Source organism: Macadamia integrifolia, chromosome 8 (genome assembly GCF_013358625.1).
Source record: "Macadamia integrifolia cultivar HAES 741 chromosome 8, SCU_Mint_v3, whole genome shotgun sequence".
NCBI classification, from domain to species: Eukaryota; Viridiplantae; Streptophyta; class Magnoliopsida; order Proteales; family Proteaceae; genus Macadamia; species Macadamia integrifolia.
The window spans coordinates 32223834-32246406 of NC_056564.1; the positions used below are offsets into that span (position 1 = coordinate 32223834).

The 22573-nt window shown below is 39.3% G+C and overlaps 2 protein-coding genes across 2 annotated transcripts; both read right to left on the minus strand.

Annotated features, from left to right (window-relative positions):
- Positions 1–10048: 10048 nt before the first annotated feature.
- LOC122086896 lies at positions 10049–12418 on the minus strand. The gene is made up of 3 exons (XM_042655813.1): positions 12349–12418; positions 11194–11651; positions 10049–10636 (listed from the first exon to the last, which is right to left on the minus strand). Exons 1-3 carry the CDS (start codon positions 12416–12418, stop codon positions 10049–10051), a joined length of 1116 nt encoding a protein of 371 aa, XP_042511747.1.
- Positions 12419–21134: 8716 nt separating this feature from the next.
- Positions 21135–22029, minus strand: LOC122086897 (espin-like). Its single transcript, XM_042655814.1, has 2 exons — positions 21513–22029; positions 21135–21422 (listed from the first exon to the last, which is right to left on the minus strand). The coding sequence occupies exons 1-2, from the start codon at positions 22027–22029 to the stop codon at positions 21214–21216; spliced, it is 726 nt and encodes a 241-aa protein (XP_042511748.1). The 3' UTR covers positions 21135–21213.
- Positions 22030–22573: the final 544 nt, after the last annotated feature.

Below are 22573 nucleotides of genomic sequence, written 5' to 3' on the forward strand. Positions count from 1 at the left end.
GTGTAGGACCATTTGTTAGTTGGTGTCCTTGTTCTTAGGTTAGGAGTTGACACCATATTCTTGGCATGGTATAAAAATATATGATATGGATATCCAAAGAAAGTGAAAATTGGTCAAAAATTAGAAAGTAAGTATAGAATTTCTAGGAGCTAGACAGAATACTGTGCCGCATGAAGTGGGGTGTTTTGATCGAACCTCTTAGGAAGTAACATTTTCGAAAAAGAACTTAGCATCACTGTCTTTGTTGCCATATGCATAAAGCGAAGCTACTTAGTAACTTGGGTTTCTGGTGTTTGCTCCACCATGTTATTCAGGCCAAATGTAGTGGAGTAGAATGAGTTCTCTACTTAAAAAAAAAAAAAAGAGATACCATTATGCCTTGTTGTTTATGTTTGGTTAACGCTCCAAAACCCTAGTTCATGGTACCTACCTTGCAATGTGGTTCGCCTTAGGATTGGTCATGCATTAGAATATACAAGGGTCGTCCCTATTTGAGATGTGTGATTGTTCCTAAATCTAGATGGAGTATTAAAGTTCAAGTGTGGGGGTTCCTCGGTTGATGTGCTCTAATTGAAAGAGGGTGTGTTTTGTAGTTATTGAAAACTTTAAATGGTAATTTTTCAAGTTAATTTAAATTTTGGGTGTTTATTCACTGCAAACACCCACAAGACACAACTCGTCCACTAGGGGTGACCTAGGGATTTAAAGGCTTATTGCACATACAAAGTGCAATCATGATTCCTACAAAAGTGAGTTAGGCTTTTTCTTTCATTTCTTTATTTATTTATCTTGCTCGAAGACAAGCAAAAGTCTAAGTCTGGGGGAATTTGATGAGCACAATAATGTGTTAAATCTTATGGATATAAGTGTACATTTTGCCCCACTTTGGATAGTACTACTTTTATTTTTTCTTATTTTTCTTCAGTTTCCAAGTCTACAAGAGAAAGTGCTTAAAGTGAATCAAGAACCAATCCAAAGGTGGGACCCACTCATTGGTACCACATTCTCTCTCCTACAAAATCCTGAAGATTATTCTCTCTCCTTGCCACCTCACAAGATCTTAAAGATGCTATGTAGAGATTTCTTTCTGATTTAATCAAGATTATAAGATATTGGTTAATATTACAAGGAAGGAATAGAATTTGTTAATTTTGGAAACGGATTCTCTCTTTCCTCACACAATATCTCAGAGAATGAGGATTTTTACCAAGATTTTATTTTATTTTATTTTCTTTCTTTTCTTAAAGAAGGTTTGTAGAAAGAAGGAGATAAGAAAAAAACCCTATAAAAGCCCCTTCCTCCCCCCTCCTATTTATTATTCTCCTTAGTTTACTTTCTAGTTTATGCTTAGTTTTCTTCTCTCTCCCTCTCTCACTCTCTTTAGTTTTAGTTCTTCTTTATTTTTGCTTTAATCACTTTTGTAATAATTTTTTATGTCAATTAATGCAAGTACTCTTTTATTCTTATTCAGTCCTTTATGTTTATGATCTATGCAATTGAGTTGTAATTTTTAAAGTTATAGTTCTAGGCTTAGATCTAGGTGACAAGATCACGAGCCATGGAGCATCTTTTTTTTTTCAAGTCAGTTTTTTTTTTTAAAGTTTTTTTTCTCTATTACTAGAAATTTCAGATTTAGTTTATTCCAGATTTGGTTTTTAGTACTGGTAATATCTCAAATCACCCAAGCTTTCAAGTTCAAGCATTGAAGTTAGAGTAAGTAGGCTCCCTCAGTAGTCTTCTCTCCCCCCTCTCATTCCCTCTTCTGACTACCATTTCTTTCTTAATTTAGGATTTTAATTTCAGTCGTTACATTATTTCTATCCCTTTTCCCCAAGGTTCATGGCTAGTGTATGTGTTGGCTTTGCCCCTCCTATCCATAGAACCATCAATTTATTACTTTTATTTTAATTGTCTCCCTTTCCCTAAAGCCAAGTAGAGTAACCCTTGTAAGAGTGACTCTCTGGTCAAGTAGGGAAGCTCATATTATGATGCATCCCTCAGGCTAAGTAGAGAAACCTACTTGTGAGTCTCTCTCTAACTTTCTCCTCTTTCTTTTACTTTATTTTTATTTTAGCATTTTTTTCCTTTATTTTTTTTAATTACGTGGGTTGTTTATTTTCACTATTTATTTATTTAATTTTAATTGCATGGCTTGTGTCTTTAAATTCTTAGATGACGAATGGTTAGGACGTTATTTTAGATACATATGTTTAGGATGGTAGTTAGAATTAGATCACAACCATTAATAGGTTCACTTTTGCATTATTAAAAGAAAAAAAAATAAAGTGGCTGCTCTCCCTGAGTTCGATCCGTTGCTACATTGATCCGTATGCTTGCGGTTACATTTAAAATCTAAAACACATGCAGTAATGGACAAGAACATTGCAGCGCATAAAGGGGTTGTAGTGCCGAGCCAAAACAGCAAGAGGACCACCACACATGCCAAGGATGATGATTACGACTCAAAAAATCTTCGGGAATTAAGCTCTAAATTACCATCGGCCACACCAAACTAGTTTCTACCTCCAACAACAAACACCTCGTAACCCGAAAGTGTCATTCCATAAGGGTTCATCATACATATCACAATTGGGCTATCCAACACCTTACCCCTATTGGCAAGGGATCGTAGCATAGGGAAGGAAACCTAACCACAATATGCTAAATGCATTCCATAAATATATAGGTAGTATGGAACATGATACTGAAATCACCATCGGCCACATTATGTCCATGTCCAAGTCTGTTTACCATAGATACCGTTTAGTATGGGATATACAGTATCAAAATTACCATCGGCCACACCATGCATCTATAGCCATGATTGCTATGGAATGCATACAACCATAGAATACAATCATTCACACGGCGATAACGTACCAGAATCCACCTCGGCTACACCTGATCCCGTCACATAATCGAAATCACATATATAGTTTAAGTTCAATAAAATACATCATACAAGTCAAAAATATCATACATGTAATTGAGTTGACTAAACATGATTGTTATAGAATGCATTAAACTCTATAAGATTAAAACACTCTAAAAGAAATTCAAAACACCACTCACCTCGTCTGTATATCAAACAAATGAAATTTCCCAAGTTTGATAATTCAAACCACGTTCCTCAACAAATTGTGATCGTCTCTGCCCTAGTTACAAGGGTAGTTGGGCATTAACACATGTCAAAAGTACCCATGGGGGTTCCATAGGGTTTCTCTAAAAAAGTGTCAGAACTGTCGCCGACAACAGATCACTGGAAGGACATTATGTCTAGCCAGTGACCTAGAAAGAGGCCAATTAGGACCTCAGAAAGTCATTGGAAGGACATTGTCTAGCTAGTGAGCTCCTGCGGGTGACTTTCCCAAAAGTTCAGCAACTTCAAGGGGCTTTGCTGGCTCGGGCTTGATCAATAGGGGTCGTTCCGCGGGGATTGTGGTAGGGTTTTTCCACCTTTCATTTAAGCCTATTTCTTCACATTTTTACCCAATCATTTAGGAGATATGCCAAATAAACGGTCTAAACCCTAACTTCTCTACTAGGCTAAAATGGCTTGGGAGCTTGGGTAGATCACTTTGGGCTTGGGAAACATGCGGAGGAGTGAAATGCACACCACTCCGACTACCGAAAGTCACAAGGGTCAAAGCGTACCCTTTCAACCCAACGAATACCCCATTCACTACTTACCCAAGACGAATGGAAAGCAAATGGGGTTGGGGAAGGTAAACACTCACCCTTGGTGGTAACTGGCAACAGTCGAAGTAGCCAGGAGCTCTCCCCCTTCCTTCTTTCTTCTTCTTCTCCTTCCCTTTTCCCTCTTTTCTCTCCCTCTCCCATGTTTGTCCAAGTGAGAAATAAGCAAATGAGCTCATTTCTTCCTTATATAGTGAGTGGCCTTAGGGCTTGTTTGCCTATGCACTAGTTTGTGACGAAACCAATTTAAGCCGATGGTCGAGTCATGCGGACCCACCACCTTGGACTCACAGTGCAAATCATGGGGAAAGGTTCCATTTGGTGTGGAAGGTTGGTTGGAATGGGCCATGAAGCATGTAGCTGGTCCCATTGGCAATTTGATCTATTTTAGTACAGTAAGGGCCACCAGAAGGACACTGTCCAGTCGGTGGCCTTCCCAATTATTGTACTTTCCAGTCTTAAACCATATTTTTCCAATCATTAAGGGGTTTCTCTAGGGATGTGTTCAAGGTCTTCCCGGCCCATTTTAATAAGGAGGTTTGAGTGGGGAGATGTTTGGTCACTCACCACTTCGGCTTGGAAGGTTTGAATTCTTTCAGTGGTTTCGGCAAGAACTGCATTTACAGGTGCGGTCATCTCTTCCTTCGCGACGGTAGACTGCCATAATCCAGAAGTTATTGCCGCTGACCACATCAGGGATGAGACCTATTACAAAAGTTCAAATTTAACCAGATTAGGGCACGGGTGGAACACTAGACATCTAAAGCTGAAGTTCCCCATAGAATATCGGATCGGCGAATGCCGATCATACCAGAAGGAGTCCTGAGAAAGCTATAAAATTTTTATCAAAATAACCAAAAACGCTTACTCGGACATAGTGCGCGATGTAGACATTGAGGATGTCAATGACGAGTCCCAGCTACAACAAGGGGAACTAGTAAGATCTGACCTAAGTTGTATTGTTTGAAGAAGACACTGGTCAGAGCAAAGCATTAATGGGCCATGAACACAATAGTAAAGTCATGGAATTCCTCAAGGCCAATGTAGACGTCTTCTCTTGATTGGCCAACGAAATGCCAGGCATCCCCTCGAGTAGAGCTGAGCACAACCTAAAGGTCTATTCAACCAAGAAGCCTGTCCAGCAGAAGATAAGAAACTTCACCCCCAAGAGGTAGAAGATCATCAATGAAGAGGTGAAGAAGGTCTTCTAACCAAGAGAACTGGTCCTCTAAAAGGCTAAGGCTTCCGACCCTCGAAACATTAGCAAGCTAAATGCAAACCGGGAGGGACATATATAATCTCCAAGATAGTAAGCCCAGCAACCTACCACTTGAAGACTCAGGGGCAAGAAGTAATACGTAGGGCATAGAACTTGGAAAACCTCAAGAAATACTATCAGTAGACCCCCATTGGTTGGTTAAGTCAAACTATTTTTAGTTTCTAGCATGCTACTTTCAATTTTCAATTTCTATTTCAGGGTTTAATTTCAAATTTTAATTCTTTACTTATTCACTTAGTCATTTCAATTCAAATTTTATGGCACAAATTGAATTACCAAAGTAGTTGCAAAGTTGCAGAGCTAAGATCTGAAAAAGACCGACCACTATAGGTCAACAATTGGGGTTTCAAGTAAACTTTTTAAGCTTTTGGGTTGTCAACAATCTAACCATAATTCAGGGGGTGTCCAAGTAATTAACCCAAAATCAAATAATATAACTATCTTCAGTCACGATAAAATATCATTGTGGCCATATAGGCATTTACAACCATGATTTTTACAACTACGACAATTGATAAGTGTATGGAGTAGGAGTCCTACTATACCAATGGACGTGCTTTATGTAAATTGTAGATATATGTAAATTAATGACCTCGGTTTGTTAAAATCATGGCTAATTGTGTACCCCTGCAGAATATGTGGCCGCGCTTATGGAAATCATCCCTATAGCAAATATGACCACGGTTTAGATAAACAGGGGCCATTGAATATATTGTTCCGCAGTTCTCAACAACTACAATCATAGAGCTTTGCCCAATTTTTGTAGTGAATCACTCAGGTAAAAATATAAATAAATAAATATGAATGCTCACGTCTATATTCTCAAATCAGATTTGAAAAATGAACAATATGCCAACTAGGGTTTTTAATCCATCGGGCATGTACCTTTGCACCATGAACTTCCTATTTAAGGAATGAGTTGGTCTCAGTTGGGTTCGGGGCTTCTACTAATCAGGCTAATCAAGATTAATCGGGCCTTAAACAGTCTTTAATTATCTTAAAAAATTTATATATTTTATTAAATCATCGAGAATTTAGAAACAACTTTACACTTAATTTCAAATTTTTGATAAAAATATCAATATATCTATATATCTTATTCTGCTAAAAAAAAAAAAAAACAAATCAAAATATACATATAAACAGTTGGGCTAATCGTGTCAAATCGAGTCGAGCTAGTCGGGCACTTGTCGGGCTTACACCTTGCATCGTGTACTACCTATTCAGAAACATGTCAAGCCTGACCTATTTATTTTTTGGGCTATAACATGTCGTGCTCATTGAGCCCTATTGAGTCAAGCCTAAAATTGACACCCCTAGTGGCAACTTTATGAATAGTATGCCCTATATTGTCTTGTTGACAGTTTAAGGTATAACCTTAGGACAACATTTTGCACATAAAGTGATAATGCAATCTAATTTGCTTAATTAGGATTTGATCGACACATGTATCAATAATGGGTGCAAGAAAAATACATCTAGGGTCATAAATGTCTACCCCGTATTGTAAACGGTTGATAATAATCTTGTATTGTTCTCCAATATCGTCTACACACCATCTAAATGCCTCCATCAAGGCGTGGCTGAAGGAAAACCATCCACATTCTTAAAAATTCAAATTTATGTCATTTTCTAGTGAAAGTACGTTTACACATTTATTTATGGAAGAAAGAATGCTACCAACTAGAGCAGGTACATGCCTAAATATGACGGGTGCAGAAACACCATGCTGAAGATGGTCCCCCCTCCCCTCTTGGTCAAGGGCTAATGTGTACTTGCGCTAGCATGGTAGTGTTCTCTTGACCTTTAGTTATATTCTTAAACAAAGAGAGATACAGTATTAACAACTAAAGATGCATTTATGTTAACAATTAAATCGGGTCTCTCACTAAGGAGGACGGTATGACTGCTGAAGGAGAAGTCCAATTGGGGGATTATATTCTTGATTTTTATGAGGGATTTCACAAAGCGGTTCCAATAGTTGAGCATGTGGAATTTTGGACAGCATCCCATTGGTCCTTCAGCAAGTAGATGTGTTTCGCCTTGATTCCCCTCCTGGGACGAAGAGATTAAAAAGGCGGTGTGGGAGTTAGACCCAGACAGCTCACCTGGTCCAGATGGCTTTACAGGTGCTTTTTATAGGCGTTGTTGGCAGACGATTAAAAGGGAGGTGTGCAATGGTGTGAGGTACTTTTTCAGCTCGAGCTACAGGCCCAGAGGAGTTAACAATAACTTTCTTGTCCTGATACCTAAGGTGGATGGTGCTATGACTCTGGATAAATTTCGCCCTTTCTGCATGGTCAATTTTTTCTACAAAATTATCTCTAAGGTGTTGGCAATTCACCTTGAGTCTCTTCTCCCTCGAATAATCTCTGAAGAGCAGGGTGCCTTTCAGAAGGGTAAACTAATTCATGATAATATCAGTGTGGCGTCAGAGTTGGCGAACCTGATGTTTTCTTCTAGTAGAGGAGGTGGTTTGGGTATGAAAATAGATATAAAAAAGGCCTATGATACTATCTCTTGGTATTTTCCTTTTTAGGTGATGCGAAGATTTGGCTTCTCAGAAAAGTGGATTATCTGGCTTCATCAGATTCTGATATCTACCAAGATATCAATTCTTGTAAATGGAGGTCCACAAGGCTTCTTTGGTGTGGAGCGAGGCCTGAGGCAAGGTGACCCTATCTCCCCTTTGCTGTTCATAATTGTAGAAGAAGTGCTAACCAGAGGCCTATCGAAGCTGACCCAGACCAACAAGTTAAAGCCGATTCATGGTCCTAGAGGGATCCCTTCCCCTAGCCACATCCTCTTTGCGGATAACATTTTCATATTTTCAAATGCTTCCTCAAGGCATGTTCAAAATTTGAAAGATTTTTTGCTGATGTATCAAGAGTTCTCTAGTCAATATATTAATTTTGACAAAAGCAAGTTATTCCTAGGGAAAATTGATCCGACTCTTAAGCAGCCAATCTCTGATACTTTGGGAATTCCAATCTATCACTTCCCTACTAGATATCTTGGAGTGGAGATCTTCAAGGGAAGAGTGAAGAAGGATGCTCTGCTCCCTATGATGGACAGGGTGAAGGGTCGGTTAGCAGGATGGAAAGGGAAGCTACTATCAATGGCGGGAAGAGCGGAGTTGGTTCGGTCTGTTATATCGGGGATTTCGAATCATAGTTTTGTAGTGTATTGGTGGCAATCCTTGCTCCTTGCTACATTGGAGAGATGGATGAGGAACTTTTTTTGGATAGGGAGGTGGATTCCACGAGGTCAATCACAGTGAAAAGGGACGATTTATGTAGACCTAAGGAAGAGGGGGGATTGGGAATTACGAGGCTCAAAGATTCGAACATGGCTATGTTGAGTAAGTTGGTCTGGAGAATCAAATATGAGAAGTCTGCAGCAAGCTCTTTTCTTATGGGGTGGTTTGTCAAGGAGGGGATCTTTCATAAGGGATGCCGGACCTCCTCTATTGCTATGGGAGTTAGAAAAATGTGGGACTTTGTTGAGAAGAATGAGAGATGGATCATTGGTAATGGCAACTTGACTAATTTCTGGAAGGACAAGTGGTGAGGACCTAAATCGGTGCTGGAAGAAACTCACACTGATATTCTCCCTTCTAGCACTACTACAACCAAGGTGAGTGCTTTTATTAGAAACAGCGAGTGGGCTCTTCATGACTTTAAATCTAATCTCCTTAGGAATATTTTTAATACTATTAAGGAGTTCAAGCTATCCAATGGTCAGTTGGAAGATGTGTGTGCCTGGAAATTGATCCCATCGGGCTCTTTCTCGACTGCTTTGGCATGGGAGGATATTCGGAGAAAATCTCTAGCAGCATATTGGTGCTCTGTCATTTGGTGTAAGGGGCTCCCTCCTAGATATTCTACATTAGAGTGGAGATTGGCTCATGGGCGGCTTCCAACTGATGATATTGTTAGAAAAAAGGGGATACAGTTGGCTTCTAAATGTTCTCTCTGTAACCGATATGAGGAGAGCATTAATCATATTTTCCTCAAAAGTTCCTATTCGATGGATATATGGGAAAAATTCACAAACTACTTTGGAGCTTCCTAGCACAAGCAGCAATCGGTTGAAGAATTAATTAAGAGGTGGAAGAGGAAGACGAAGACTACAAATCTAGAAACCCCCTGGGTGATGGGATTTACTATTATTTCTACCCACATCTAGTGGGAGAGAAATAGAAGGTTGTTTGAGGAAAAATCTCGATCTGCAATTTTTTTTTGTTTGAATATATTATCCAAGAGCTTATTCTATGCTTAGGCAGTGCTAAAGGGGTGGTAAAATCGATTTCAAATTTTTTGTGTTGTAGGAAGTTGGGCTTGGCAATAGATAATCCCAAATTTTCCCCTCCCTTGGAAGTGCATTGGTGCAAGCCTCCATTAAACTGGATTAAAGTTAATGTTGATGGTAGTTCTTTAGGCAATCCAGGCAGGGCAGGGGTAGGACGCATTCTTCGAAATAGTGATGGTCAGGTCTGCAGCGCCTTTAGTTCTTTCCTGGGCATAAAGAAGATTTATGAGGCGGAGTTTGAGGCAATGATGGAAGGAATTCTGATGGCGAAGACTATGAATGCCAGGGGACTTTGGATTGAACCTGATTCAGCTACAGTGGTTTCGGCGATTCAGAGTAGCCAGATTCCGTGGTTTATTCTTCAAAAGTGGGTATTTGCACTCCTATTTTTAGAATCCATCCCTTGGAAGATCACTCACTATTTCCATGAGGCTAACCCGATAATGGATTACCTAGCGAAGAAGGCTTCTAAGTCGGGATTATCTGATACCTCAGTATCATTTTCTAGTCATATTCAGGTTGACTTAGAGACTGATGCAACAGATAGGCTCAGTTTTAGATTCTGCTAGGGCGCTGCTTGCTCTCTCTGTTGATGGCTATGCCGAAGGTGGAGTTTGCAAGTTGCTCCAGCAGTTTCAGCCTTGTCAGGCATTCTATTTGATGTATTTTTGCTTCTTCTTTTTTTTAATAAAATTATCCTTTTAGCAAAAAAAAATAAAATAAAACAATTAAATCCAACATACTTTATTTTTGGTAAGAAATTCACTCAAAAAGTAAATATCCAAAATAACGAAAGAAAGGGAACATTACATCCACGTACACAAGGATAAACAAAATTACAGCAGCAATGATGGCTGAAATTCCGAAGCACCATCCAATAGTCGTAAAATCTCCATTGTTTACAAGTATGAGAGCTTGTACAAATACTGCAACTGTGTAGATTGCCGAGCAAAAGAGAGAGCTACCTACCATAATATATTTGAGTGGTAAGTTGAAGTAAAATTCATCCATATGAAAACGAGACAAGTACACAGGAGCCTCCAAGGGTGCCAACACAGAGAAACAATGCTGTTGAAGAATAGGCATAGAAAGTTGGGAATCTCTTGTTTTGCTGGCAAAAATAGGGAGACCTGTAACTTGGTGATACCCTCCTGGAACAGCGAATGCTGCTGTAAAGTTCATAGTGGCAATCAGGGTGGAGACAAGCATGATAGTATTTGCTGTATTCTTAATCCATTTCACACCGTCCTTTATCAATTGTTTATGAGTGTCATCAAATAGCTCATTTGCTGTTTTTCCATCAGAATTTCTAAACTGGAGATGATGTGTTGGAGACAAACCCTTCAATTTCTACACACAGGGAAAATTTTTTGTTATTAATTAATTGGAGCTGATTTGATAGTCCATCATACCATAAGAAGGTCATGTATGTGAGTAAAGTTCCATTGGGCAGTTCTATAGGATGTAAATAACAAAAAAAAAAAAAAAAAAAATTCAGACCTAATATAGAGCAAGTTTCCCTATACCTATGTTGAACGGGTCAACGCTGGACATTTAAGGCCCCAAAGGGGCGCATGTGCGGTGTCAGCCCTTGGATCCAAGAGATAAATTCACCATGCGGCTCAGGAAAACTTTGGCTTATAAAGAAATCGTCATAATACCATAGTGGGGTAAGCTTTAAACAAGCTATTTTTACATAATTTTGTAATACTAGGGTTATACAATACCGAATTAAAAATGCATGTTTCTCAAAATTTGTGAGAAAATAAGGTTATCTGGCTAGTATTTTGGTGATTTTATCAAACAAGGTACAAAGCTATATAAGAGATGTTTCTACCCAAAAGAAAAAAGAAAAAAGAAAAGAATAGATAAAGGAGTCTAGCTAGGTGGTGGATTAGCAATAGTACCTTAAACCAATGAGTTTCCAGTGCCATCTTGTATGCTGAGATATGAATTTTATTTTGTCGACGATCATCAAACTTTGCTGCAAAATGCAAAGTTGTGTTCCCCTTTCTGTCAACATTTGCAATTATCTTAGTCATCGTAAGGAAGCCCAGCTTGGATTTCAATAGATGAAAAACTCTGAGTTGACAAAATTCAGCTGCTAAATGGAGTATGTTCTTCCCATTCTCATCAACGAACTCAATAGCCCATGGACATTCTTCAAGGATCACATCCACAACCTCTATGATCCCATGCTTTACAGCGGTATCATTGATTATTGTTTTAGCAATGACTGAATGGTCATTAATGTAACAACCCCCTTGCATGCACACTGATTCTCTCTTTATCAATAGTTTGGCTAGCTTTAGTGCCAATTCATGCTTTTGCTTTTCATCATAAATTTTTCTAAGATATGAAAACCCTGCAAGAAAATTATTTTACATGTCAACTTACTAATCAGAGAAGTCAATCTTCTAAGTTGTCATCCCTTTTGGCTCCGTTTGGTTGCAATGGGAACTATAGAGGAGCAAATTGAAATTTTCATACTTAAAAAATAGGGTAAATTACACCCCCCCTTCCCTAGAGTTTACCGAAATTACACGTGGATCCAAGGGTTTGAACGAATTACGCCCCCTTCCCCTGTAATTTTTAAGATTCTTACAATTAGGTTCAATCTGTTAGCTAGTCACCATTAAATTGGGGCTGTTAGTTTTTGATGTCATCTTATATGATACCTTCAAATACCGAAAATGCCCTTATATACACTTGAACTTGCCAATACACCCTTCCCTTTATCAGGGAATATTGAGTTCACCCATTCTAGGCAAATCATCAATATTCCGATTTCTCTCTTTTAGAAAGCCATATTGCATGTAGCATTTATGGAAGATTGCATGTATTATTTATAGAAGTTCTATATTGCATGTGGCTATTCTTAGTCACATATCTCAGATGATTTGGGTTACCGTCTCTTGTATAAATACAATAGCTATCAATGAAACATTCAGGATGGTTTACAATAAGATTGTGTTAGCATGGTATCAAGAGCCACAAAGGCCATCGCCCTCTAGCCCTAATCGCCTCCTTCTTCTTCTTCAAGCCCTCCCATGCCTTTCCACCTTGCTCATCGAACCTTGGTCCTATGGCTGCCCTCCCTATTTCTGAAGATAACTCTGCCACATTTGCCATCACCGCCAACCCCTCTCCCACTCCCACGACCTATGGCTCCGCCCACCACTTTCTTTCTTTGCGTCTCACTCCTTCCAACTATCTCCTTTGGAAGGCACAGGTTACCCTTTCCTCACCAGTCAGGATCTCTTTTGTTTTATTGATGGCACCAAACCAAGCCCTACTGACACTGCCAGCAATGCAACTTGGTGTCGCCAGGATGCCTCTCTGATGATTTTGCTCATTGCTTCTCTCTCTGAACCTGTCCTACCCCTTATCATCGGCAAGGCCACAAGCAAGGATATCTGGACCACTCTTCAAACAGCATTCGGTTCAGCCTCTGCCACTCGTCTACTTTCCCTTCACATCAGTCTTCAACAAATAGCATAGAAATCTGATGAATCTGTGACGGACTTTCTTTAACGCACAAAATCTCTCGCGGATGAACTTGCGGCTGCAGGGAAACCCCTTCCACCAGAGGACTTCAACTTCCATATTTTCCGCGGCCTGTGCAAGGATCTTCAAGATATTGTCCCAACTCTTCTTGGGTGTTCTGAACCCATCACATACATCGATTTGCATGGTCTACTCCTCAGCCACGAGTGCTTTCGTTCCTTCAACAAGGTAACCATATCTGATGATGTTCCCAGCAATGGTTCTATGACCGCAAAAATTGCTCAAAAGGATGGCTCCTCTCCCTTGGCTAATACTACCTTCGACCCTTCTTCCTCTGGCCATGGCCACTCTAAAGGCCATGTGGAACGGGGTGGTCGTTTTGGTCATGGTCATGGTCGCGGTGCCTTCCAGGGAGGCGATCTTTGGTGCTCTATCTGTTAGGGTACGAACCACTCCACTACAACCTGCTATTATCGCCCCTTGGCCTCCCCTACCCATTCCACTCCTACGGCCAGTGCCCACCTTATATTCCCAACCCCACCAGTGCCTACCATCACCTAACCACCCACTATACCAATCCCAACCTTCCCATTCTCCCTTACCCCCCAATCGCCAGCCATCCTACCTAACCTAGTATCCTGACGATGGTGCTTCTCACCATGTCACCCCAGACATCCACTCCTTATCATCCTATGACACCTATGCTGGTCAGGATCAACTGCACATGGGAAACGGTAAGGGTTTACACATTCAGCACATTGGTTCCTCCTCTCTTCCCTCCAATAATTCTAATCTTTCTTTTCGTTTATATAATGTTCTTCATGTCCCGGCTATTTCAAAACCACTTCTTTCGGTTTAGAAATTTGCACAGGACAATCACGTATTTTTTGAATTTTACCCCTCCCATTTTCTTGTTAAGGATCAGGTGACCAAGGCCACACTTCTTTCCTATCCAAGTAGTGGAGGTTTATACACTGTCAAACTCAGTTCTCCTCCCCATAGTGTCCATGTTGTTGAGCGTACTTCCGTTGACGGGTGGCATCAATGTTTGGGTCATCCACATGAGCATCTTTTGCGTCATATGATCAAGATCAATAAATTTTCGTGTTAGCCCACACGGTTTAATCATCTCTGTACTGCTTGCTAGCTTGGCAAAGCATCTCATCTCTCTTTAGGTCCCTCTCCCTCTCATAGCTTGTCTCCCTTAGATTTAATTCATAATGATATGTAGGGTCCATCTTCCACTGCCTCTGTGGATGGACATCGTTATTTTGTAATTTTTATGGGTGATAACACGAAATTTGTTTAGTTTTATCCTCTTATTCAAAAATCTGAAGTTATCTCTAATTTTGTAAAATTCCAAGCATTGGTTGAATGTCATTTTTCAAGTAAAATAAAGGTTGTCCAAACTGATTGGGGTGGGGAGTTTCATACTCTACCCACCTGCTTCTCTAAACTGGGGATTTCTCATAGGGTAGCGTGTCCTCATACCCATGAGCACCAAGGGGTTGCTGAGAGAAGACACTGTCACATTGTTGAGACAAGTCTGTCCCTTCTTGCCCTTGGGTCTGTTTCAATGAAATATTGGCACTTCACCTTTGAGTCTGTCATGTTTTTCATTAATAGAATGCCATCCAGGGTTTCTCCCTTTGAACTCAGTCACCACAAGTATCCTGACTATGGTTTCTTACATGTTTTTGGGTGCACCTGCTTTCTGTTCTTACGTCCCTAAAATCATCAAAAAACGGATGTTAGGTCTGCCCCTGTGTTTTTCTTGGTTACAGTCCTCGTCACACTGGATTTTGGTGTATTGATCTCTCCACTAATCAGACTTACATTGCTCGTCACTTTCGCTTTGATGAGACTTCCTTTCCATTTTGAACCCATTCCATTCTTGGACCCCCACCTAGTTTACACCATCCTCCATCGTCCCCTTGGGCTTCTCTCCCTATACAGCCTCCTTCCCTCGCACCTACCTAATCTACACTCCCAGTGCCTCTCATGTTACCTTCTTCATCTCCTTCAAACCAGCCTCACCCGCCTAGTCTCCCATCTGCCTTGTCTCCATGTGCTCAAAACTATCCCTTACCGTCTACCCCTCCTCTCAGTTCGAACTCCCTACCATCTTCTCCCCTACGAGTTTGAACATTGACCGATCTCTATGGTTCCCCACCAGTGCCATCCCATTTCTTACCCACCCCTTTGGGCCTTCAACTAGCATCTTCACTACCACACTGGCTGCCCCACCTACACGGCTGCACAGGATGTAGCTGAGACCTCGTCCAAACCCACCACACGCCCTCCATTCATCTCCTTCCCTTATTGAGCCTACCTGCTTCTCCCAAGCCAAGAAATACCCTGAGTGGCATTCTGCTATGACAGAGGAGTTTAATGCTCTGTTGAGAAATCAGACTTGGTCTCTTGTTCCATGCACCTTTGATATGAACTTGGTTGCATGCAAATGGGTGTATCGAAATAAGCAAAAGTTTGACGGTTCACTTGAGCGCTACAAAGCGTGTTTGGTTGCGAAGGGGTTTCACCAACAGTCTAGAATTGACTTCACAGAGACATTCAGTCCTATTGTGAAGCCTACTACAATTCGCTCAGTTCTCAGAGACATCGCCATTTCTCAAGGATGGCATGTCCGCCAGCTAGATGTGCACAACGCCTTCCTACACAGCATCCTTTTTGAGAAGGTGTACATGGTTCAGCCCCCTGGGTTTGAAGATCCTACACATCCTGACCATGTTTGCAGCCTCTATCGCTCTCTGTATGGTCTCAAGCAAGTCCCATGGGCCTAGTGCCATCAGTTATCTACTTTTCTCACTAAGATTGGCTTCACTGCTTCTCAGATGGATCCATATTTATTTATTTACCGGATGGGCACTGTAACTACTCATATATTGGTTTATGTTGATAATATACTTGTTATAGGGAACATTGCCTCATTCATCTCTAAGCTTCTGACAAGGCTTGCCAGCAAATTCTCCATTAGGGATTTGGGACCCCTTATTTTTTTCCTTGGCATTGAAGCATTGCCTCATAAGATCGGAATTGTTCTTTCTCAGTCGCAATATATCTCTGATTTATTGTTCGGGGAGCCATGGTCGACTATAAAACTATTTAGATGCCTATTGCCACAACTTTTAAGTCGTTTGAGCATGGGGGTGCCCTAATGATGGATGCCACTAAATACCACTCGATGATGGGTGCTCTCTAGTATGTCAACTTGACTCGTCCTGATGTGTCATTCGTAATGAACAAGGCTTGTAGGTCCATACATTCCCCCACTGAAGATGATTAGACTCTAGTTAAGTGCATCCTTCGCTATCTCAAGCTTACTCGCACCTATGGACTTCTTCTTGAGCGCTCCTCTGATGTAACCCGTCAAGCTTATTCTGATACTGATTGGGCTAGTAGTAGTTCTGATCGGCGTTCCACTAGTGGGTACGCCATTTATCTTGGTCCTAACTTGATTTCCTAGAATTCCAAAAAGCAGGAGATCGTTGCTCGCTCCTCTACTGAGGCTGAATACAAAGCTCTGGCCGATGCCTCTGCGGAACTCATTTGGCTTGAGGCCTTGCTCAAGGAACTTGGCTTTCCTCTGCGTGGTCCGTCGGTTCTATGGTGTGACGAGATCGGGCCACCTGTTTGTCTGCCAACCCTGTATTCCATGCACTCACCTAACATATGGAAATTGATTTTCACTTTGTTTGCGAAAGGGTCACAAATCGTCTTATTTCCGTGCAATTCATTTCCGCCAATGATCAACTGGCTGATATTTTCACGAAGGGGCTGCTAACTACTCGGTTTCAGTTCATGTGGGACAAGTTGAAGATTCATCCCTCTAACTCTCCAACTTGAGGGGGTGTATCAGGGAATATTGAGTTCACCCATTCTGGGCAACTCAATATTCCTATTTCTCTCTTTTGGAAAGCCATATCATTTATATAAGTTCTATATTGCATGTGACTATTTTTAGTCACATATCTTAGGTGATTAGGGTTTCCATCTCTTGTATAAATACAATAGCTATCAATGAAACATTCAGGATGATTTACAATAAGATTGTGTGTTAGCACCCTTAAAACAAACAAAAGAGGGCTGAATTTCGCTCTTCTTCAACCTACTTCTTCTGCAACCTATTTCATTCTTCTTTAACCCTCATGGATCAAAGAAAATGGGGTTTGATGAGATAACTCCAATAATGATAGTTGTGATGCTTGGAAGTACAAAGATGGTGGCATATATCATTGAAACAAGCCTTGTTGATGTCAACAAGGCTTGTGGTACCAACGGTGCTACTACCCTCCACTATGTTGTTGCTGGTAGTTCTGCTGCTTCGCCCAAGGTTGTCAAGCATATCCTAGGTGCTTCTTGATGAGCACATTTATGTGTGAAATCTAAGTAGTAAAGCATGCATTTTTACATATTTAGAATTGAGCTATCTTGGGTTTTACTCTTTTTTTTCAGATTTTGTAATTTAAAGACCTTAAGCATTATCGGGCATCATATCTCTTCATTAACAATTACTTAGTGTAGTTGGTGAGCTATGATGTGCAAAATTCCCTTCCTCACTAGGAGGTCTCAAGTTCGAGTCTTCTCTCTCCTCCACATCATCACCAGCGCAAGATTTGAAGAGAGAGAGAAAAAGAAGAGAAAAATAAATTTACAAAAAAAAAAAAAGGAAAGAAAATAAGAAAAAAAATTATAGGAAATTTCTCCAAGTTTATTTCTCTCTTCTCTCTCCTCCACCTTAGTACTTTTGGTCTCAGAAGATCTCACCTACCAATTGTGGATTTTCCCCTTTTAGGAAAGAGAAATTTGTTACCCTACCTCCCCATTCCCTATAAATACAACTCATGTAAGAGGAGGGGAGACACTTCATTCTTCTTCTAAGGTTTTTTTTAGTTGCTCTCTCTCTCACTCTCTTTAGTTTTAGTTTTTCTTTGTTTTTTGCTTTAATCACTTTTGTAATAGTTTTTTATTTCAATTAATGCAAGCACTCTTTTATTTTTATTCAGCCTTTTAATTTTTAAGTTATAGTTCTAGGCTTAGATCTAGGTGACAATATCACGAGCCGTGGAGCATCTCTTTTTCAAGTTCAGGTTTTTTTTCAAGATTTGTTTTCTACAAGCCTAGAAATTTCAGATTTGGTTCATTCCAGATCTGGTTTTTAAGGTTGGCAGTATCTCAAATCACCCAAGCTTTCAAGTTCAAGCATTGATTCAAGTAGGGAGGCTTCTTCCATAGTCTTCTCTCCCCCCTCTCATTCCTTCTTCTGACTACCCTTTCTTTCTTAATTTATGATTTTAATTTCAATCATTACATTATTGCTTTCCCTTTTCCCCAAAGTTCATGGCTAGTATAGGTGTTGGCTTTGCCCCTCCTAGCCATAGAACCATCATTTTATTATTTTTATTTTAATTGTCTCCCTTTCCCTAAAGCCAAGTAGAGTAACCCTTGTAAGAGTGACTCTCTGGTCAAGTAGGGAAGCTCATATTATGATGCATCCCTTGGGCTAAGTAGAGAAACCTACTTGTAAGCCTCTCTCTAGCTTTATCCGCTTTCTTTTACTTTATTTTTATTTTAACATTTTTTTTCTTCATTGCTTTTTAATTGCGTGGGTTGTTTATTTTCAGTTATTTATTTATTTAATTTTAATTGTTTGGCTTGCGTATTTAAATTCTTAGATGACGAATGGTTAGGATGTTATTTTAGATACATATGTTTAAGATGGTAGTTAGAATTATATCACAACCATTAATCGGTTCACTTTCGCATTATTAAAAGAAGCCAAAAATAAAGTGGCTGCTCTCCCTGTGTTTGACCCGTAGCTACACTGATCCGTATGCTTGCGGTTACATTTTAAATCCTAACACTTCAACTGATGCTAATTCCCCTTATGCAAATGGGAATCGTGCCGGCGACCTTCTCCCTTCAATTCTGAAGTCTTCCTATAATTCAAGGAGGAAGGCACTGGAGATGATGTTGGAAAGCATTGACTGTGTTGAGAAAGGATGGTTTTCTTCAGGTGAGATTGATAAGCAAAAGGAAGAACAACAACAACAGTTGCAGACACCCCAAGGTCTATAAGATAAAGATCAGACTGAGAAGAAAGAGTACCCAATTGACCTATCCCTCCCAGACATAAAGAATGGGATATGGAACTGATGAGTTTAGGATGTACACCTTCAAGGTGAATCCTTGCTCGAGGGCTTACTCCCATGATTGGACTGAGTGCCCATTTGTCCATCCAGGGGAGAATGCAAGGTGCCGTGATCCAATGAAGTATCACTACAGTTGCATCTAGTGCCCGGAGTTCCACAAGGGGTCATGTCGGCGAGAGCGGTTCAGGTTCACGTACGAGGATGTATGAGAACGGTTCTAATCCGTGGATATAGAATCAATTTTCTCTCTCTTCATTTAATAGATTCTATATCCACGGATCAGGAGTGTACGAGAACATTCTTGTACATGAACCTGATTCGTTCACCGTGCCGGCAGGGTGGTGTGTTCGAGTGCTGGCTCCATCCAACATAGTATCAGACCATGCTCTACAAGGATGAAACTGCTTGCAACCGTACGATCTGCCTCTTTGCTCATGACCCTGAGGAGCAACAATGTTGACTGAATCAGTGGTGCCATCACTAAGGTCATTTGGCTCTGGCATCTCTTCCATGGACATGGTATCGATGAGCCCACTGGCGCCAGGTTGCCCATCTCTCCTGATGCATCTCACATTTCCATGCTATTTAAGACCCTTTTTCATTAAAGGGTAATATGGTCTTTTGTTGTTTAAAACTAATAATATACTCACACCATCAATGCCAAGGGAGGGGGACATAATTCGTTCAAACCCTTGGATCCACATGTAATTTTGGTAAAACTACAAGGGAGGGGGGCATAGTTTTCCCTAAAAAATATTTTTTTGTAATCATTACTCTATGTGATTATACCACTAATTCCAAATCATGTCATAGGTTATTAAATTTCACTTTACATCCAAAATCCTTTACCATAAAATATAAATAAAAATTATATTAAAAATAGATCATTACTAAATATGATAAGAAATTTAAGTATCTAATACAATCATATGGGTAATGATGATTACAAAAGTTTCTGCTTTTAAGTTTGAAAATTTCATCCCCCTTCCATTTAAATTTCCCTTGCAATCGAACATAAATAAATAAATAAAATTAAAAAAAATAAAAAAGATAAAAAAAATAAAAAAAAAACTAAAAAAATTAAAAAAATTAAAAAATTAAAAAATTAAAAAAAATAAAAAAAAATTAAGAAAAAAATCTGATGGCGTTGCAGGTACACACATATATGATGGGTCATTTTCTAATTGTTTTGATGTAAAAAAAAAATTATAACTAAAATCAATAATCTTTCTCTTGTCACATGGCTCTTATCTGGAAAAAGGGGGAGGGGTCTAGAAATAACTATATAAATGACTTCCAAAACAGATGGGAGGGGAAGAGATGTCATACTCACAACGAAATAATTGTCTGATTATTCCTGCAAGAGAAAATAGTAGTATCAGGTCAACAAAAGAAAGATTAAAATAAAACAAACTCTCAAATTTGAATTTCATAGGATGACCAGCGAGCCAGTTCCGAAATGATAACAGAAAGTCCTTCAAACTCCTTATTTTAATTAGCTTGATACCAGTAAGTTTGAGAGTCATAATTAATACCTTTACTATTGTTCTAGGCTTTCAGCACAATTAACTAATGCTAGTTGGGGTCTCAATAATAATAATAATAATAATAATAATAATAATAATAATAATAATAATAATAATAATAATAATAATAATAATAATAATAATAATAATAATAATAATAATAATAATAATAATAATAATAATAATAATAATAATAATAATAATAATAATAATAATAATAATAATAATAATAATAATAATAATAATAATAATAATAATAATAATAATAATTATAATAATAATAATAATAATAATAATAATAATAATAATAATAATAATAATAATAATAATAATAATAATAATAATAATAATAATAATAATAATAATAATAATAATAATAATAATATGACTAGAAAACATCAAATGTGGATCAGGTTCTTGTAGGAGAATCATTCTCATACAGGTGATTCGTACAGGTGGAATCCACCCATATCTATGCGATCAGTCCCGTACGAGAATAGTTTTGATACAAAGACTTGATTCGCTCTCGAAAACATTTATCGGTGGATCAAATAGCTAGGAAATAGAGAAATAAGCTATATCATAACTTGGTTTTTTATTCTCTTGTAGGAAACTCGGTTGATTTTCAGGCTCTGTGAGCATGTGAGAATCGGATGGAATACCTGTTCATTCATTCACTAAACAATCAATTCTCAATAGAATGAAAGACAACCTTACATAGAGATCAAAGATGCTCGTACATACAGAAGTAAATTACTAATTCTAACAGTGCCAGAGGAATGAAGAAAGAATAGAGTAAATTGATATCCGAGTAAAATGTCCCGCTTTTGAACGAAGAGGGTGACCGTACTAATAGATGAGGAACTGTGATCCCATCTTTATCACCAACAATGGCTAGATCAGGGTACCGATCCATTATCTCTAAAGCTAGACCTGATTTATCAATTCAAAACAGTAATCTATTGATAGATTTTGAAGAATTATAATATAACAAAACAAACAATATATTAAAGAAGTGGATACCATAAAACTCTCCCATTACAGCAGCATGAAGAATCGAAGAACCATCATTTCTTCTCAATCCGGCTGGTGGGTTGAAGCTGCTATTTTTCATGGCTAGGAACCTTAACATTGCCTTCTGTCCACTAGCTGCAGCCCAATACAGTGGTGTCTCTCCCATGGAATTTCTCTCATGGAGAAGGCTCTCCTCCTTCCGCACCATTAACTTAGCAATCTCCAAAGCGCCAACCCTGGCTCCTTCATGGAGTGGTATGTTGCCATTGAAATTTTTGGTGTTTAGGCCATTGATCATAGACATTGATGATGATGATGATGACAATGAGTTAAGTAGCTCTATGACAGCCTTGGTGTGGCAATTTAGAGCAAGAACATGAAAAATGGTGCCACCCCAAATATTGATGGGTGAGGTTAGTTCTCTCGCATTGAATTTCATGAGAATTTGCAAGTTCCCATGAACTGCGGCTCTATATGCATCTCCACAGCTAGGAGGGTCGTTTGAATCAGAAATTGATGCTTCCATGCTCAGGTGTAAGCATGTAAAGGCTAATGGAGAATGATAGAATATATAGGCGCTTCCAACTTCGAGGTCTCATGTATTCCACTCCTTCACCTTGTGGGACCCATTTTTATGATGAAGGGGATAGACTTATAGGTGTTTATAATCATTTCACTTGATTTTGGTTTTTCGTGTTTTTAAGGCATGGGATGGGGCGGGGGGTGGTCTCCTTTGAGAAAATCGTGTGAACTTGTCGTGCAACACGATGAAAAACCCATGACATCCACGCTCGTGCTGCCACATCGTTTTCCTCTCTTGACCTTTGAAAATCAGGAGAACTATTTTGGTATTTCTGACATTGTGAAATGAAATCCTCGTTTGGGAACAATGGTTAATTGGAAGACAAAAGATTTGCCGGTGGGAGTAGAGTGCTTTGCCGTCAAATTTTGAAATGGGCGTAACACACGCTTTCGTAATTGTCCCAGATTTTCCCGAGTCTTCTCCCGCTCCTCACGGGTGTTAAAGACTTAAGAGAGAAAAAAAGACTTAAGGGCAGTTTCGCTGGGTT

What these genes read in the sequence shown, in the direction of transcription:
- LOC122086896 (XM_042655813.1), bottom strand. Translation starts at nt 12,418, where the DNA reads ATGGCAAATGTGGCAGAGTTATCTTCAGAAATAGGGAGGGCAGCCATA. An exon ending in ACCAAGGTTCGATGAGCAAG is followed by an intron (nt 11,652 to 12,348) that starts GTGGAAAGGCAT and finishes ATTTTCTTGCAG; the next exon opens with GGTTTTCATATCTTAGAAAA. An exon ending in TGGAAACTCATTGGTTTAAG is followed by an intron (nt 10,637 to 11,193) that starts GTACTATTGCTA and finishes CCCTGTGTGTAG; the next exon opens with AAATTGAAGGGTTTGTCTCC.
- LOC122086897 (XM_042655814.1), bottom strand. Translation starts at nt 22,029, where the DNA reads ATGGAAGCATCAATTTCTGATTCAAACGACCCTCCTAGCTGTGGAGAT. An exon ending in TGTAATGGGAGAGTTTTATG is followed by an intron (nt 21,423 to 21,512) that starts GTATCCACTTCT and finishes TTGATAAATCAG; the next exon opens with GTCTAGCTTTAGAGATAATG.